This window comes from Amblyraja radiata, chromosome 27, assembly GCF_010909765.2.
Source record: "Amblyraja radiata isolate CabotCenter1 chromosome 27, sAmbRad1.1.pri, whole genome shotgun sequence".
Lineage (NCBI taxonomy): Eukaryota > Metazoa > Chordata > Chondrichthyes > Rajiformes > Rajidae > Amblyraja > Amblyraja radiata.
In genome coordinates this window covers 25,870,584-25,889,531 of record NC_045982.1, presented here as the reverse complement: position 1 = coordinate 25,889,531, position 18,948 = coordinate 25,870,584, and the positions used below count along the sequence as shown (strand labels likewise).

Here is an 18,948-nt window from a genome sequence, read left to right as displayed (position 1 = left end):
TAGGGATAGGACAAGGCCTGGCAAGTGATAGGTGGGTACAAATGAGTGGTGGGGAGGTGATTGGTCAGATGGGTGGAGAAAGTGACAAAGGCTAGATGTGAAAAGGAGACAATGTCAGTTAAGGAGAGAAGAGGGGGGTGAAATGTGAGTCCAGAGGGAGGGATGTGGGGGGGGGGGGGAGGGGATGAGGGGCAGGATAATGAGAAATGAATGTGGGTGGGGTGGGGTATGGAGTGCGGTTATTACTTAAAATTTGAGACTTCTATGTTCATGCATTGGATTGGAAACTTCCATTGCAGAATATGAGGTGCTGTTGATCTTCAAAGAGCTGTGAGCATGCACTCCAAGGTTCCTCTGCTCCTGTAGATGTCCCAGTAAAGGTGCATTGCTTTGGCTTGCTGGCCCTCCCAGGGCATTAGCTCACACTGGCCCAGAGGCCAGGGATCCGTGTGGCATCACAGGCTGAACGAGCAGCTGCAGGATGGTGGGGAGGTCAGGGTGGTGGGGAGAGCTGGAGCATCGAGCGGGGAGGGTCCAAGAGAGAAGTGGGTGGTTGGAGAGGGGAAGGGGGGGGGGGGGGAGTCTCCATCAGACCATTGGCAATCCTGAGTAGGCTTGCTCCTCCATCCCAGGTCCCCAGGGAAACCAGCCCTCCAGCCCAAGACTGCCACTGCCACCCCTCACGCGATGCTGAGAGATGTCAGGCCGACAGGGAAAGAGGAGTGAGAGCATGGGTGGGTAGGATTGTCCCAACCACCAGGAGCCACATAGTCCATTGGCCATAATCGGCACTTGTGAGGAGGCTCTTGGTCCCTCTACCAATAAATGTTGGCACTGGTTTGACGAGATTGACCTAGAGATCATTTAATTTAGTTAATTTAAACACAGATACAAATTGTTCTGCTACTCAACAGGCAACTGTAGATCCAGCAGAAAGCCTGTGACCTGCACACAGAATGGTGGTTAACAAAAGCGCAATGTTCAGCAACTCACAGGCACCCAAAGTTGTTGCCAGGACTTGTGGGGCTGAGCTTCAGGGGGAGGTTGGGCAGGCTTGGATTTTATTCCTTGAAATGCAGGAGGCTGGGAGGCGATTACATTGAGATGTATAAAATCATGAGGGGAATAGATGGGGCAAATGCACAGTCTTTTACCTAGAATTGGGAAATTAAGAAACAGAAGACATAGGTTTAAGCTGAGAGGTGAAAGATTTAATAGGAATCTGAGGGGCAACTTTTCATTCAGACGGTGGTGGGTGTATGGAAAGGGGTGTCAGAGGAGGTAGTTGAGGCAGGTACTATAACAAAATTTAAAAGACGTGGAGCTTCAGATGGAGCAACTGGATTGTGCACAAAGTCATCAGAGGACCTTGCACCCGGCTGGCTTCAGGGCAGCTTCACTCAGTGGCTTTTGGCCGTGATGCGGGTGTAGTAATGATGTCCTCGCTGTGTTTCCTCAGCACCTGCAGCAGCGGCCGGTGGGCGTGTGAGCAGCATGCGTGTCTCGTCAATGACGAAATGATCAGTGGCGTCAACCAAGGCAACTATGGGTAGGTCATGCTTCAAGAGCAGTCGCAATGTTGAGGCATCAGCTGTTGCTTAAAGAATCTGCATGCACGTGCTCCATATCCCTCCATTCCCTGCATATCCATGTGCCTATCTAAAAGCCCCCTAAATACCACTATTGTATCAGCAAAATTCATTGCCTTTATATCTGTACATCACACTGTAAGATCACTCACTAGGAGAGCGTGTGTGTGTGTATATATGTGTGTGTGTGCGTCTGTGTGTGTGTGTGTACACTACAGCCTCCATTGCTTCTCTGTGTACATCCACACCGTAACTTCACTCACATGGAGTGTGTGCACAGTGTGAGATGACTATAACTGATGTATGTAACCAGAGACGTGAGCAGCCAGCTGCCCTGTCGATGTCGACACACAGGGTCCTGTGTGAGGGCTGGAGTTCAGCATTGCCCACGTGGCCTCCGCTGGCTAGTTCTGAGAAACCTGCTGTGCCAAGATGAATTGTCTGTTCATTCCCACAGATTGTCCCTCCTCTCCAGTCTCCTCATGTCCCACTGCCCTCTCCAGGGGCAGCAAGGGGGACACTGCCCTCCATAGCTTCATTCTGGGCCTGTGCTGTGGAAAGCTCCTGCTTCAACGTGACTCTGGATCGGAACCACACTCCTCCCACATTGGGCTCTGGCCTGACACAAAGTGGCGATCGGTGTTGCCTGTTGGTCGTGAGAGGGCCCCTCAGTGGGGGTCCCTCTACGCAGGGATTCTGCCCCTCTACATCGGGGACCTGGGGTGGAGGGTACTGCACCGAGGAGTCCCTTGCAACCTGTTTCTCTCGCGGTTCACAGACTCGCCAGCCGCCTGCCACTTTTGCGGGTTGGAATAGTCTGTGTTCCACGTGTATATGGAGTGTGTGAGGCTGCAGCCCCTGCTCCAATATCTAAAGGGGCTGCTCCTTTACCTTCTGGCTGCACTTCACACCCACCATCCTCATCTTTGGACACCCTGTGCGTAGGGGAGAGGGTAGGGCTGAAGATGGCCTGTTGCTCCTAGACCTGGCCAAACTAGCCTTCCACGATTCACGGTGCCAGGCGGAAGAGGGCTCTGCCCGAGCCGGCTGCCGGCCCCTTTTCCAGGATTATGACCGTGCCCGGGTGGTACTTGAGAGGGACTACGCGCAGTCCACGTGCGCCTTGGGGGATTTCCGTTGGGCACTGCAGGGAGTTGAAAGCATTTTCAATAAGGATTGTAATGTATTATTGTATAGTAGTTTATTTAGTATATTTGTTTGTCCTGTATTATGGTGGTGGGTTTTGTTTTGATTTATTTCATACTGTAGATATTATTATAAATATTAGTTAAAGAATTTCTGGTAAAACAAACTGGGCTGTGGCCTTATGACCTTTGGCCTTTCATCTGGGCTTCACAAAGGGAGACACAAGGAACTGCAGATGCTGACATTTTAAGCAAAATAAAGTGCTGGAGGAACGCAGTGGGTCAAGCAGCATCTATAGAGGGAATGAACAGACAATGTTTTGGGTCGGGACTCTCCTTCTCAACCAGTCGGAAGGGTCACCTGTTCATTCCCTCCACAGATGCTGCCCGACTTGCTGAGCTACTCCAGCACTTTGTGTGTGTGTTTTTTTTCTTTTTTTCTCACCGTTCTCATTTCTCCGGACAGATGGAAAGCTTCAAACTACAGCCAGTTCTGGGGTCTGACTCTGGACGAAGGGATCCAGTATCGACTGGGCACCCTGCGGCCCTCCAGCACCGTGCTGAACACCAACCAGCTGAATGTAAGGCCACTGGTTGGGGTGATGGGGGGGGGCTGTGGCGGTGAGGAGCACATTGGGGGAGGGTGGACGGGTGTGAGGGCAGTGGTCTGTCTTTGAGGCCTGTAGCGTGGAGTCAGCAAGGACATGGCCCAGTGTCAGGTTTGGGCTCAATGTAGAGCGATGGGGATTCTGCGCGGTCCACATACCGTATCCAGGGGAAGGGTGATGGGGAGGGACCGTGTGACAGTCAATGCCTCCAGGAGTGAGCAGAGCCGGAATGAACCTCGTGTTCCTTTTCGAGGGACACCCTGGTGCGAAGGTAACCCCATTAAAGAGGGGGGGAGGGGGGGGGGGAGTGGATGAGACGGACAGGGAGCTGCCACACAATTACACTGGATTTTGGCAAGTTAAAGCAGGACAGGACACACAATAAATGGTAGAGCCCTGGAGAGGGAACAGTCTGAGGACATGGCGTGCTAGGGGTACGCTACACAGTCGTTTGAAAATGGAGATGCACGTATTCAAGGTGGTGAAGAAGGTGTTCGGCACGTTTGCTTCTATTGTCAGCGCATTGTGTGCAGTAGATGGGATGTCATGATGCAAGTGTACAAGCCGTTGGTGAGTTTAAGCTGGGAATGTTGTGTGCTCTTCCCGTCGCCCTGCTATAGGAAGGATGCACTTAAGTTGGTAAAGGAAGTTACCGGGACTGAAGGATTTGAGGCATAAGGAGAGACTGGATAGGCTTTATCCCTGTAATGTAGGATGTTTTGAAACGGTGTAACAGGAAACCTTTGTAACTTAGTTGGTGCCAAAACGTGGCGATACTTTTGTATTGCGTAGATAAGGTCTGCTGTTTTTTTTTTTTTTTTTTACTGGGCTGTATGCAAATCAAAGCATTTCACTGCAACTAGCGACCTGTGACAATAAAGTATCATGGAAGTTGAAGAGTGACATTCTATAGAAGTACCAAGTCATGAGTGGCTTTGTAAGGTGAACGTTTTGACTTTTACCCAGGATCGGGGAGTCTAAACTAAAGGGAGTAGATTTAAGGTGAGAGGGGAAAGATTTAAAAACAATCGGAGGGGTGACGTTTTAATGCAGGGAGCGGTGGGTATATGGAACAAGCTGCCAGAGGACACTGTGGAGGCTGGTACAACAAACATGTTCAAAGGACATGTCGTACAGAGTAAAGGTTCAGGGGATGGGCCAAACACAGACACGCGTGACTAGTTCAGGAAAACAATTTAGTCGGCATGGATGAGTGATAAAGTCATAGTCACACAACATGGAGATAGGCCATTTGGCCCAACCTGTCTATGCTAACCAATGATGCTATAAGTAGAGCAAGCAGTTAGAAAAACAAGTTTTTCATTGACCCTAGGTAGACAAAAATGCTGGAGCAATTCAGCGGGTGAGGCAGCATCTATGGAGCGAAGGAAATGGGCGACGTTTCGGGCCAAAACCCTTCTCCCTTTTTCTTTAAAAGATTGGAATACAAATGTCACTAATGTGATATAAGGTGTGAAGAATTTTTGCAATGTCCAACTTTCAATTCTGCACCTATAGAAGGATATCACTGGCTTTGTGTCAGTATGTAAAGAATAAATAGAATGAGAGTATTAACCAAGGAGGGGTGATTAAGTAGATATGGTTCAAACTGGCTAATGATTATGACAATAAGAGGTGATATCATTGAAAGGTTCAGGGGCATTGAGGGGGCTGATGCTGCCTCCAATGAGAGAGTCTATCTCGAACAGGGGGACATGGTCCCAAGGGAGACTGAGCTGTGGGGATTCATCAATGCAGACATCAATGACTACAGAGGTTGTAGACCTCTGTAGATGTTTGGCTCAGGACTCCGGGTGTTCAGACATTGCTTATATTCAAGGCTGGAATCGAGAGATGGTTTGGAATTGGAGTTTGAGGAGTGGACAAGATACCACCCATGAATGATGGCGTGTCCACTGATGGCCGGCTCCTGCTCTCATTACAGGTGAACATGGACAGCAACGAGGTCCCACCCAAGTATTTCAACGCAGCAGATAAATGGCCGGGGATGGTCCACGAACCCATGGACCAAGGCAACTGTGCAGCATCCTGGGCCTTCTCCACAGCAGGTAACAGCTCCACTGGCTACGTTAGGAGGGGGGAGGGTGGGGGGGGCAGGTGTTGATGGTGACAGTGAGGGAGAAGGGGGGGGGGGGGAGGGTGGGTGGTGGTGGCGGTGAGAGTGATTTCTGAGCGTGGGGGTGGTGATGTCCCGGCATGATTAGGGGTCTCTCAATTTGGGGGGGGGGGGGGGAGGGTGATGACCCGGACAGGGATTCCAGTCCTTTGGCAAAGAGGGGGCGATTTCTCAGCAGGGGGGGTGTGGTCCAGGCGAAGGGAGGGGGGGTTGGTGTTTCGCCCATTGCGGAGGGGAGGTCTCTCAACCACTGGGTGATGTGCAGACCACACCTGATGCCCCTCTCTCCCCACCCCCTCGCTCTCCAGCTGTGGCCTCGGACAGAATCACCATCCAGTCCATGGGTCACGTGAAGGCGACCCTGTCACCACAGAACCTCATCTCCTGCAATAGGCGGAGGCAGCACGGTTGCCATGGCGGCCGCATCGACGGGGCCTGGTGGTACCTCCGACGTCGGGGGTAGGTACAATACTTTGTTAGCCAAGTATTTTTTGCAACATGCGAGGAATTTCACTTGCCAAGCCGGTCATACAAATAAAAAGCAACGAAACACACAAAATACATTTTAACATAAACATCCACCACAGTGACTCCTCCACATTCCTCACTGTGATGGAAGGTGAAAAAAAGTTCAATCTCATCCTTTCTTTGTTCTCCCATGGTCGGGGGCCTCGAGCCTACCGTTGATGGGACGATCTTATTCACTTAGCCGGCGGTGTTCGTGCACTCTGCGTCGGGGCGATCACTCCTGCATCGGGGGGCGGGGGGGATTCTCGGCTCCCCCGCGCCGAGCGATCGGACCCCGAGTCGGGGCTTATCGATCCTTCTGCGTCGTTGGAGCTCCGACATCCACGGTTGCTCCCGAGACTGCAAGCTCTCGATGGTAAAGTCCGCAGGCCGTGGTTGGAGCGATCCCAGGCAAGGGATCGGATCCGATGGTAAGTCCCGCAGTGGGGCTCAAAGTCAGTCCAGAGCGAGGCTTCCAGCTCCAAGATGTTAGTGACCGGAGATACGACCCGGAAAGTAATTGCATCTCCGGCAGGGTAGGAGATTGAAGGCGGGGTGGGGTGGCGGAGCACTATCCTGCACACTAGGGACAATTAACTATTTTATCAAAGCCAATTAACCTACAAATGTCTTTTGAGTGTGGGAGGAAACCGGAATACCCGGAGAAAATCCACGTGGTCACAGAATGTTGCCATGATTAGAAGGTATTTGCTATAAGGAGAAGCTGGACTAACCTGGACTGTTTTCTCTGGCGTATCAGAGGCTGAAGGGAGACCTGGTAGAAGTATACAAAATTAAAAGAGGCATAGATAGGGTAAACAGTCAGAACCTTCTTCCTAGGATGGAAATGTGCAAGAAACAGTAGGCATTACTTTAAGGTGAGAGGAGCAAAGTTGAAAGGAGATGTGCGGGGCTAGTTTTGTTTACACAGAGGGTGGTGGGTGCCTGGAACACGCTGTTAAGGGTGGCGGTGGAGGCAGATATGATAATAGTGTTTATGAGGCTTTTCGATAGGCACATGGATATGTAGAGAATGGATCACTTGCAGGCAGAGGAGATTGGTCTAACCTGCCATCATGTTCAGCATGGACATTGTGGGCCGAAGGAAGCGTTCCTGCTCTGTACTGTTCTGTGGTTTATAGCTGGTATTACTCTTGATTTATTTGGGATTAACTGTGTTATGTGAAGTCATTGCCTCCCTTCCCATCAGTGGAGCAGACTCGCCCCGAGCTGTCAGCTTTCATGCTGCTCACATGCTTGATGTCCTGACCCTTGAACACAGGACCTGTTTGCTGCTTATGTAGAGGCATGTCCACAGCATCATTGAGGAAGGCAGCTAACATTCACACAGCATCAGCTGCACTTTGCTGCTTTGAAGTCCTCTGATGTGTAATCATTGTTTAATGTGGGGAATGCACCAGTGCGCTTGCACAAAGCTACTTCTCACAAATAATGTGACTGTGATGGGTCATCTGTGTCAGTGACGTTGGTTTAAAGGATGAATCTTGAGCTGTCCTGGCCTTTTGCCAATTCTGTCAAGTAATCTTTCACATCCGAGAGCAGACATGAACTTGCTAGGGCAATGTAGATGGTGGAATCTGGAGCAAAACACAAAGTCCTGGAGGAACTCAGCGGATCAGACATCATTTGTGGAGTGAATGGACAGGGGACATTTCAGGTCAGGATCCTTCTTCAGACTGATTAGGGAAAAGAAAACTGGAAAAGAGAGGTAGGATAGGACAAATCTTGGCAAGTGATGGTTGGTTACAGATGAGGAGGGTTTGATTGGTAGAGGAGAGGATGAATGGTAAGGCAAGAGGAAGAGATTAAATTGGAAAGGGGATTCCAGCGCTTGCAGTTCCTTGTGTCTGCTGAGTGATGGGTGGATACTACTGGTAAGGAGGGTTTGATCAGTAGTAGGGTGGAGAGTAAGGGACAAAGGCTGGAGGTGAAAGGGAGACAAAAGGGTCTCAGACATGGAGAGAAGAAGGATGAAATATAAGGCCCGGGGGAAGGATATAAGTTGAAGTGGGAGAGAGGAAGTCAAAAGGGAGAAGGGGATCAAAAGAAGTCTGTAGATGGGAGATGAGTGTACGGGGAAGGGCAATAAAGTGCCGCTGCATTGAGATAGTGACCTAGATCTTGAGTGTGGGTTTCTGGAGCAGGACCAACCTTCATCATTTCAACCCATACCCTGGAGCACAGGTGGTGCCTACCAATGGGTGAATATTCTGAATTATCTTGCCTGAGACCAAGAGTTCCCAACCTGGGGTACATTTCCCCTTACCCAGGAGGTAAATTTGTTCATTCTGGATTTGTACATACTTTTTCTCATTGACTGACTGTTTGGTTCTGGTATACCGGTATCTGTTCATCATTAGTTGTTCATAAATAAGTGAAATAACATTGTTGTGTGCTATTAAAGTTGCCAGGGGTAAACGGGCCGAAAAAGGTTGGGAACCCCTGCCCTTAGCCATTTAGCAACTTGGAGTGTGAATCGGGGAAGGGATATGGTCGGAAATTCCTGGCAACGCTGAGGGGAAGGGCCTTCGCTGAGGGGAGCTACAGCAGTGTGTGGGGTGACGGTCATTTGGAAAGGGCCAGGCTGCGGTAGCACCAAACACGCGGGTGATTGTGGAACTAGCGCTACACTATGTGCACGGCACTGAATCTCTTGTCCGAGGGAACCTCTCTTTACTGTCTTCCTCCTCCCTCCTCGCTCTGCAACAGGATCTCCACAGCTGGCGAGTGCTGGTGCTGAGATCCTGCCTCACCTCCTCACCACTGCTGGGATAAGCGATCACGGCAACTCCGTAGTTCTGGCACTAGGAACAGTGGCCGCCTCCTGTCTTTCACCCTTCTCCATCCCTGCTGCTGTGTGTCTTCTTTCTTCCTCTCTTGATTTGTGCCTCTTCGGTGAAATGACTCATTTATCCCGTGGATCTGTTGTAAGAATTCAGGCTTCAATGCATGATTAAACCCAAAGTGATTATTAATGTGAATCTTTCACTTGCATAGTTTCACTCAATTGTGTCGATTTCCTTTCCTTTTGCCCCATTAGATAGGCTGAATTGGGGCAGTGCAGTCTTTTTCCCAGGGTTGTGGAATCGAGAACCAGAGGGCATAGTTTGAGTTTAAATATGAAAATCTTTTGTTGCGTACTAACTAGACAGCAGAAAGACAATACATGATTACAATTGAGCCATCCACAGTGTACGGGAAAGTGTACAGGTTTAAAGTGTGATGGGAAAGATTTAATAGGAACTTGAGGGGCAACTTCTTCATTGGCGCACACATGAAACAAGCTGCCAGAGGAGGTTGTTGAGGCAGTACTACAACAGCATTTAAAAGACAAATGGACAGGTACATGGATAGGAAGGGTTTGGAAGAATGTGGGCTGACTTTTACCTGTTGTACCTGCAGGGTGGTGTCGGACAGCTGCTACCCCTTCTCCAGCCCAGGCAGCCATCAAAGCGAGAACCACTGTATGATGTCCACCCGATCGGCCGGCCGTGGCAAGCGGCAGGCGACCATGCCGTGCCCCAACTCCTACAGCCACACCAACCACATCTACCAGACCACTCCGCCCTACCGCCTCTCCAATGACGTGAGTACCTCCACCCACCACAAAGGTGCCGGTACGCACATCCTTCCTTGCTGCTGGCCGATCATCATCCTGTAAACTGCTGGAGCTGTTTAAGGGCCTGACTAATTTACCAGAAGGTGGCATTTTTTACCAGGATTCTTCCTAGATCAGAAGGCATTAGCTATAAGGAGATGACGTGTGCTGATCTGCCCCATCAGTGCCACCAGGCCTCGGGCATTCCATAACCCTCGCTCACTGGGATTGGGTCAGTCGTGACCTCTTTCCCCAGTAAATCAGAGACCAGCTCCCACTGGGAGGCAGTGGGCCAGTTGCCATCCATAATGGAGGACAGGGCAAGCTCGGTGGGCCAGTGAGTCCCCTCAGTGGGATGGAGGTGTAGCCCAGGCTTGTTCAGGGGGTTCGGTGACCCTCCCTCCCTCTGCCATGTGCCGTGTGCTTACAGACGGGCTGAAGAATGAAACGTTGCCACGTGCATGCTCTCTCAGGCCCATGTGCAGGCTTCTGGGCCTTGGATCTATCTGTGCATCAGAATGCAGCAACCTTTGCACCGGCGGGCTTTTCCTCCACACCCTGCACTTCCTCGCCCTGGTCCACCATCCGGTCAAAGTGGCAATCGGTGTTGCCTTTTGGTTGCGAGATGCCTCCCCCCGGTGGGGTCCCTCTATGCAGGGATTCTGCCCCTCTACGTCAGGGACCTGGGGTGCAGGCTACTGCACCAAGGAGTCATTTGCAACCTATTTCTCTCGAGGTTCACAGACTCGCCAGCCACCTGCCACTTTTGCGGGCTGGAAGAGTCTGTGTTCCCCGTGTATATGGAGTGTGTGAGGCCGCAGCCCCTGTTCCATTATCTAAAGGGGCTGCTCCTCTGCCTTCTGGCTGAACTTCACACCCACCATCCTCATTTTGGACACCCTGTGTGTAGGGGAGAGGGTAGGGCTGAAGATGTCCTGGTTGGGTTGCTTCTGGGCCTGGCCAAGCTGGCCATTCGAGAGTCACGGCGCCAGGCAGAAGAGGGCTCTGCCTGAGCCGGCTGCCAGCCCATTTTCTGGGGCTATGTCCATGCCCGGGTGGTACTTGAGAGGGACTACTGGCTGTCTACGGGCGCCCCGGGGGATTTCCGGGACCGCTGTGCACCGCGGGGGGTGGAATGTATCCTCTATAAGGATGGAGAAATAGTTATTTAATATTTAAGAATATTTATTTTTTTTGTATTATGGTGGTGGGTTTGTTTGTATTTTTGTGTGTATTTGTGTAAATAGTTGATTAAATTATTTTTGTTTAAAAAAAAAAACCTTTGCACCAGCGAGCAGGAGCATCAGCTGGAAAGCAGACATGGTGGGCTAGTTGTCAATTGATCTTCTCTCTTGCATCAACAGGTGAAGGAGGTCATGAAGGAGCTCATGGAGAATGGGCCTGTCCAAGGTAGGACATTGAAGCCACTTTTGTCTGGGCCTGGGGGATTATCCCAGCTACGGTCAGGGCTATCGAAAACTGCAGTGTAAGAGTTGGGGTGGGGGAGGTCATGAACCAGTGCGGTCCACTCTCCCTGAGGTAGGGGTATATCGATGTTCAGAAGATTTGGGGGAAGCGTTCGTTAACCTTTGAACAGAACCTGAATGAGATGATGGGGTTTGAGTGGAAGTGGGACTGGCAGTGGAGGGTCAGTCATTAACTAATGGATGCTGGTGTGGGCTCCAGTAAATCTCTCATTTTGTGTGGTCTTTGCTAAATGGACTATGGTCCAGAACATTAACTGCAGGAGATCTAGACAATCCTGATGCCCCTCTCAATGTGGCATTGCTGATGCACTCAACCTATCATTGACCCATCCTGCAATTCCTTGTGGCAACACTGATGAGATTCCCCTATGCACTTCATGGTCATGCATCAAGGCCCCTTCAGCCCATCATATCCATGCTAGCCATCAGCCACCCATTCCATATTCTCCCTGCATTCCCATCAGCTTCCCTCCAGACTCTTCCACTTACCTACGCACCAGGGGAAATTGGCCAATGAACTGACCGACCTTTGCATCTATGGGATGAGAAAACCAGAGCAAACTGGAGGAATCCCAGATAGACACAGGGAAAATGTGCAAACTCATCAAATAATTTTTTATGGCAGACAGATAGATTCTTGATTAGTACAGATGTCGGAGGTTATGGGGAGAAGGCAGGGTATGGGGTTAGGAGGCAGAGAACCATGATTGACTGGTGGAGTAGACTCGATGGGCCGAATCGCCTAATTCTACTCCTATCACTTATGACAGCACCTGCGGTCAGGATCGAACGCAGGTATCGAACGCAGCTGCATCAGAATCCCCCCCTCCCACATTTCATACACCCCATCTTTCACCTTCCCCCCCCCCCCCCCCCACCCACCCACCTATTGCAAAGCTCTACCCTGTGACCCAGAGACTGCAGGTTGCAGCATTAGTCTGGAGATCCACTTCCACAGGCTGGAAGACTCCCCTTGCTGTTGTCAGCTAAAGCCACATGTACTGTCTGCTGGGTATAGTTAATCCCAGGGAATCATTGGATTTGCTCCACGGTGAATTATTTCAGCCCCATTCAGGGACTGGACTCTCTAAGCAAGTTTCTCCCTCTGAGGATTTCCTCGGTAACCTTTGATTTTTTTTGTTGTTGTCTTGCCTTTTGATCTCTGACCTCATTGATCACTCATCCATCCGTTTATCAGTTGAGCCTGACCCTCAATTAATCTTCTCATCCAAACTGAGCGGGATTTCCTTCACTCTGCTTTGTGTCAATAATCTTTAATGAGGGATGGTGTCCCAAATATTTGCTGCATGCATTACTGCCCTCTTACAAGGTTAGTTCACTTAGTGAGATGCCCATGGACAGAATGGGTAAAATAAGATGATCAGCGGACAAGATATAACTAGTTTTGGGTGATGGCAGTCCGCATGATGATGTTCTGGTATCTTTATTATTGTTGTTTTCATGGTTAGAGATGATCATGGAATTGAAAGGATAGTTAGAATTTGCTTGGTTGTTACATGTTGCTGTTTTTTTTGCTGGGGGGGGGGGGGTGGTGGGGTCGGATGGTGTTTGAATAGAGTGGTGAATTAAAAAGATTTTCTTGACTGCACACAAAAGATAAGAATGACTCATCAAAGTTGAAGGATCTCAACCCGAAACGTCACCTATCCATGTTCTCCAGGGACGCTGCCTAATCCGCTGAGCTACTCCAGCACTTTGTGCCCTTTTGTGTGTTAATCAGCATCCACAGTTCTTTGTTCCCACAAGGATTTCCTTGGGTGTTCATGTTATGTTGGACAGTTTGAATGGCCGGGTGCCCAATAATATTCTTGTTAGATGTCCAATTGATCCCAGGAATTTATCAGAAGTTGGGGATCAACATGCAAGGACAGATTGCTGCATCAATCCCAGCATCTGATTGTAAATGGAAATCCTGGAATATTGTGGAATTCTCTGGAAAGTTTGCCAAATGTACAGGGACTGGGGCGGCGTAGATATTCTAACTTGGCTTTATCTGGGTTACAGTGTCATGCCGTATTAATGAAATTCAGGTTGTGTCACGGTGGGAATACAGTGAGTTTGTACTGAGATTCGGGTGGGGCTTTGACAGAACAATGGTCTGGCTAAAGTGGGATTATTGTAAACTGGGGAAAAAATGCTGACGCATCTCCGTGATTTCACAGCCCTGATGGAGGTACATGAAGATTTCTTTGTGTACAGAAGCGGAGTGTACAGGCACACACCCGTGATGGGCGACAGACCAGAGAATTTCCGTCGGCACGGGACGCACTCCGTGAAGATTACAGGGTAAGTAACGATTGATTCAAGTCAACCCAAAGAGGAATGAGAATGAAATATGATCAACAAAGGAGTGTTTGTGGAGGCTGATGTGAATCTACATCTGGAGGGAGGTTTCTTCTCTCCCTCTCCTTGGCCTCTAACCTCAGACACTGCGGCAGTACATGTTTCAGTGTGGGTTGCATTGTTTTCCTACACGTCTGTTCTTGGGAGGGTGTCTTGTTCAGGAGCCCTGACTTTCAAAGAGGAAGTGACAAGAATAGAATTGCTTTTCCATCCCAATGTGGAATGTGATAAATGTTTGAGTATTCTCCACGTAGAGGATTGTCTCCAACCCCATCACATTGGGCTGTCCTCTCGCGCTGATAAAATCAGCGTCCAGAAATGACAGGATGTGGCTGCCATGGGGATAGACCCAGCATTGTTTGGGATTGTGGATGGAGTCTGCACAGTGACGTTTGGCTGGTTATAGCCTTTTTCCGCCTGTTCTTTCTCCCTGAAAAGTGACGCAGATTTGGGTGAACGGAGGAAGTGCCCTCTCGTGATGTGCAAACAATCTGGAGCTGGTGGTCGCTGGTTCCTGGGCAAACAAATCCACCGCTAATTGATGTCTTAGCAACGTGTCTCTTTTCAAGAACAGCTTAGACTTAGACTTAGATCCTTTATTTGTCATTCAGACCTTTTGGTCTGAACGAAATGTCGTTGCCTGCAGCCATACATGTAATAATAAACAACAAAACACACAATAAACACAAATTAACATCCACCACAGTAAGTTCACCAGGCACCTCCTCACTGTGATGGAGGCAAAAATCTTAGGGTTACTGTCTCTTCCCTCCTCTTCTCCCTCTGCGCTGAGGCGATATGTTGTTACCCCACCGGGCGATGGTAAGTCAGTCCCGCGGCTCACAGAGCTCCGCGAACGGGCCGGTTCAAGCTCCGTGGCCCGGGGTGGTCGAAGCTGCCGCCCTCCAGTCCAGCAGACGCAGCTGTTGCTGCGGGAGCTCCGGAAAACAGGCACCAGCCTGTGACCTGCGAGCTCCCGACGATGTCGTCCACTGGCCCGCGGCCGAGCCCCGGATTCAGGTCGCCGCCGCCTCAGCTACCTGAGCACCGTCTCAGCCCCGCGCCGGGCCGCCTCAGCCACCGGAGGGCCGTCCCAGCCCCGAGCCGGGCCGCCCTCATGGAAGCGCCGTCCCAGACTCGAGTCGTGCCGCTACCACCGGAGCGTCTCTTCTAGCACCGTCCCAGCCTCGCGCCGGGCCGCCCTCACCGGAGCGCCGAGTCACTGGATCGCCCGAACGCCACCACAGCTCGAAGACAGCCAGCCTCGCGTTGGTGAATCCTGGCTGGCTCTACCTCCGGAGCCTCGAGGTCGGTCGCAGGTTGGAGGCCTGGAGCCGAGTGTTCTTCAGTCACTCGGGGCCCCAGAGTGGAAAGGATCTCTGTGCAAGATTCCTTCCACACAATTCCCAAACTTCCCAACATGTCCTTGTGGTGCAGCCGGTAGAGCCAGCACCTTGCAGCTTCAGATTCAAACTTAACCTTGGGTGCTGTCTGTGTGGAGTTTGCACGTTCTTCCTGTTGATGTCTTATTTTAATTTTTTTTTAATTGTAATTAAAAATTACACAACGTCGAAGAAGATGGAACTGGCTACCACCGGTTGGTAGAACATCTGCAGCATCTTGCTACAGACATTGAAGGAGCGGAGCCTTCTCAAAAAGTACAGCCGGCTCTGTCCCTCCTTGTACAGGGCCTCAGCATTCCTGGACCAGTCCAGTTTACTGTCCAGGTGCACACCATGGTACTCCTTGGTAAACTGCACATCCACACCATTGATGGTGACAGGGGTGTTCCTCTCCTCCTAAAGTCCACCACTAACTCCTTAGTCTTGTCGGTGTTGAGCTGCAAGTCCACCACCCAACAAAGTTATTGACTACACCTATATCTGGGTGACCAGAGTTGCATACAGTGCGCCAAGTATGGCCTCGCCAACGACTTGCTCAGCTGCATCTTGATATCCCAGCCTTTGTACTCAACAGCCTTCCCAATGAAGGCAAGCGTGCCAAATGCCGCCTTCACCACCCTGTCCACCAAAGCATGGACATGCTGTCACTGTAACTCTGGGTTGGACCCAGCCAACCTCCATGGCTCCTTTCCAAGCTACAATCTCCCCCCCCCCCCCCTTGTTCTCAGGTGCTTCTTCACACATCACCTCCCTCTGCAGGGTCCACTACTGCCCCCATCCTCATCTATGCAACAAATTACAAAGGCTTCATGCGCCACCCCCATGTCCCCCCTCCACCACCCTGCAGAGTTCCTCGTGTCATTACTTGACAAGATTTTCTGAGGCATCAGTGATCGTAGAATGAAGAGAAAGAAAACTGTTGATGCTGGAGATCAGAAAGTGGCGCATATACTCAGCTGGTCAGGCTGCACCTGAGGGGAAAGAACCAGAGTTGACATTGATCATAGATTGCTGCCCTTCCCTGGCCAATGAAGATCATAAATGTCCAGTGACAGTGGAGGCGTGGTCCCAGACCTGCCACTACCTAGCAGCATGGAGTGATGGCACCTGTGTACGTACCCTTCAGCCCACTGATTCCGTATTGTCCGTCCATCCTAAACCAATCCCATCTTATTCTCTCCATGTTCCCAACAACTCCCACCAGATTCCCCCCCCCCCCCCCACCTCCTCCCTACGCACTGCAAGCCATTTACAACGGGCAATTAACCAGCCAACCCATGTGTCTTTGGGATGGGATACTGAGTTGGATGATTAGCCATGATCATATTGAATGGCGGTGCAGGCTCGAAGGGCCGAATGGCCTACTCCTGCACCTATTTTTTACGTTTCTTATGACAAACAAGCTATTCCTCAGTCTGGCCGTGCGTGCTTTCAAGCTTCTGTATATACTGTCTGGTGAAAGATGGGAGAAGGAGCAATGACTGGGGTGAGACAAGTCTTTGATGATGCTTGCTGCTTTCCTGAGAGAGCATGAAGTGCAGATGGTCAATAGTGGGGAGTCTAGTTTGTGTGATGGGCTGGGCTACATCCACAACTCTCTGCAATTTCTTGCGGTCTTGGGCAGAGCTGTTCCCAAACCAAGCTGTGATGCTTTCTGTGCTGCATCTGTAATAACTCGAATTCGGGCTAATAACTAGAAGCGTTTAGACGTTCTTCTAATCAGGAGTTGCTTTGTGTTTGATGTTTTGTAGATGGGGTGAGGAGCAAGGATACAACGGAGCGATTCGTCAATACTGGGTATGTTGAAATCACCAGCACACGGCTAATACATGGGGGATACAAATGACGTGTCAGGGTTCGAGGCAGAGGAATGCACCGTGCACATGCGAGATACTCGCATGGTAGGAATCATACCATATCCAACACTGAAAGTGGCCATTCAGCCCATCCCATCAATACTGGTCAAAGGGCTGTTTAACCTAATCACAGCCCTGGCAGGGTTTGTATCCTTGGGTCACGGTTTTTCAAGCACACACTGTGTGAGCATTGTTTAAATGCGATATGGGGTTGGTTATTCCTCACTCAGGCATGGACTTCCAGATCTACCTTCCTCTGGGGAGGAAAATCATTATCTCCTTCATTCTTCCACAAATTACTTCCCCTGGACCTCTTCTGGAAAATAGTTCATTTCTATTTATTTAAGCCCCTCATACTTTCATCCACCTCAAGTAAGTGACCCCTGGTCCAGGGAAACAGATCCAGCCTCACCAATCTTTGCTCATGGTCAAACCATTCCAATCCTGGCAACATCTCCTCCGCACCATCTCCATTGCAAGCCTGTGTCATGAAGACCAGAACTGTACACAAAACCCACGGTGTGGCCTAACTTGCGTTGTACATCATTCGAGCAATTTCAAGGGCAGTTCAGGATAGCTGATAAATGCTGGCATTACCGTCGTATTTTTGCTTTAAAAAGACTGACCAGGTCATTACCACAGATTGGTGGAGGCCATTTTTAAAGTGGAGATTGATAGGCTCTTGTTTAGTAAGGGTGTCCAGGGATATGGGGAGAAGGCAGGAGCATGGGGTTGAGAGGGAAACTAAATCAGACAAGATTGAATGGCAGAGCATAGTGGCCTAATTCTGCTCCTATATTTCATGGATGTTGCTTCCTTCCTGTGGACTAAAGTCAAGCTCCAGTCCACACAGGCCCCACATAAAGCAGTTCACATCTCCACTACCAGCAACTCGCTCTCATCAGTCACCAGCCATCTAATGTTGAGCACATTAATGTCAGCCCCAATACCATGGAAATTCCTGCTCGAGGTGTCGACAGCTCTGTGCAGTCGTGACGTGGGTTAACCTAGAAGAGTGTTGTGCTGGGGTAAAGGTTCTGCTACCAACGAGAATGCTGCCAGGTCAGATGGGGGTTTCCCAAGATCCTGGGCATAGGTGCAATGTTATCCCAGGTTAATCCCTGATCGACATTCCTTCCTCCGCCCCTCACGTTGTCTTCTCTCTCTTCCCCCCTCTGCCAGGTTGCAGCCAACTCGTGGGGACGGAACTGGGGGGAGAACGGATACTTCAAGATAGCTCGGGGCGAGAATGAGTGCGACATTGAGACCTTCATCCTGGGAAGTTGGGGTCGGGTGACCATGGAGGACATGCATCGGAAGTGAGGTGCTCCACATCCCTGGCCGTGGCCCAAACATCTCCAATCTGGAAAAGACTCCTCCGTCAAGTTAACCCCCTTTCTCTCCCCCCCCCCCCCCCCATCTGCAAAGCTCTCACTATCCAACAGTATTAAACAGTGTTATGTGGCTCATCATGAGCAAGTTCTGTCAGACAGTTTGTGACAGAACAACCAAGAAAACATCACTCCTTACATGACACACGGTGCTCCAGAAAACCCACAGAGCGATAACGAGCAACAAACCATGAACCTCTGGGTGCGGCTCTGATCTGGTGCAACATTGCTATGGAAAAGGTCACTGGTGCACTGTGGAAGGCGTTCCGGTGCTCCAGCATCCACGGGAATGTGTCAAGACCCTCTTGCCTCCTAGTGTGCTTTGGTTGGGGTTGTGAACAGTGTGCGAATTGACCCAGATGGTCTGGTTTGGGAATGTGACATTGCACTGGGCAAGTTGTGACAGGAAGCACAGAGGAGAGGGGGGGGGGGAGGGGGGGAGGGGGGGAGGGGGGAGGGGGTGGGGGGGAGAGGATGAGGTGTGCGTGTGTCTGAGTCACTGCACCTGCCCACATGGGCCTCGCCTCTGCTGCTGGGGTTTCTGATGCCATTCCACAGTTTGCCCTGATTTTCACACGCGAATAAGTATCGTGCTTTTGCCATTTTTATAAACTTTATGAAACCTAAAATCAACCGCATCTTAAACGTTAGCATGCGTGATGAATTAATTTTATTTTTAAACTCTGGAAAAGCTGTGATTTATAAGTGGGTAGGGGGGAAATTGCCAGGAAGATGGGATATCGAGGAGCACAGATTTGAGGTGCCGATCAGGAGCGATCAAGTTGCAGGCAAAGTGAGCTGAAGGATGCAATGAGCAGTTCCTGCTCCTGAGTGGCAAAGTG

The 18,948-nt window shown here is 50.4% G+C and overlaps 1 protein-coding gene across 2 annotated transcripts in view; it reads left to right on the top strand.

Annotated features, from left to right (window-relative positions):
- Positions 1-18,532, top strand: part of tinagl1 (tubulointerstitial nephritis antigen like 1) — a 37,995-nt gene extending 19,463 nt beyond the window's left edge. The window contains exons 4-12 of one of the 2 annotated variants that reach the window (XM_033045496.1): positions 1,460-1,549; positions 3,201-3,315; positions 5,288-5,411; positions 5,788-5,938; positions 9,410-9,593; positions 10,970-11,015; positions 13,276-13,399; positions 16,611-16,656; positions 17,898-18,532. In XM_033045496.1, coding sequence (XP_032901387.1) covers positions 1,460-1,549; positions 3,201-3,315; positions 5,288-5,411; positions 5,788-5,938; positions 9,410-9,593; positions 10,970-11,015; positions 13,276-13,399; positions 16,611-16,656; positions 17,898-18,038 — 1,021 coding nt within the window. In that variant the 3' untranslated portion in view covers positions 18,039-18,532. The remainder of the gene's footprint in view (positions 1-1,459; positions 1,550-3,200; positions 3,316-5,287; positions 5,412-5,787; positions 5,939-9,409; positions 9,594-10,969; positions 11,016-13,275; positions 13,400-16,610; positions 16,657-17,897) is intronic. The other variant, XM_033045495.1, reaches the window with a different exon arrangement.
- The last annotated feature ends 416 nt before the right edge of the window (positions 18,533-18,948 follow it).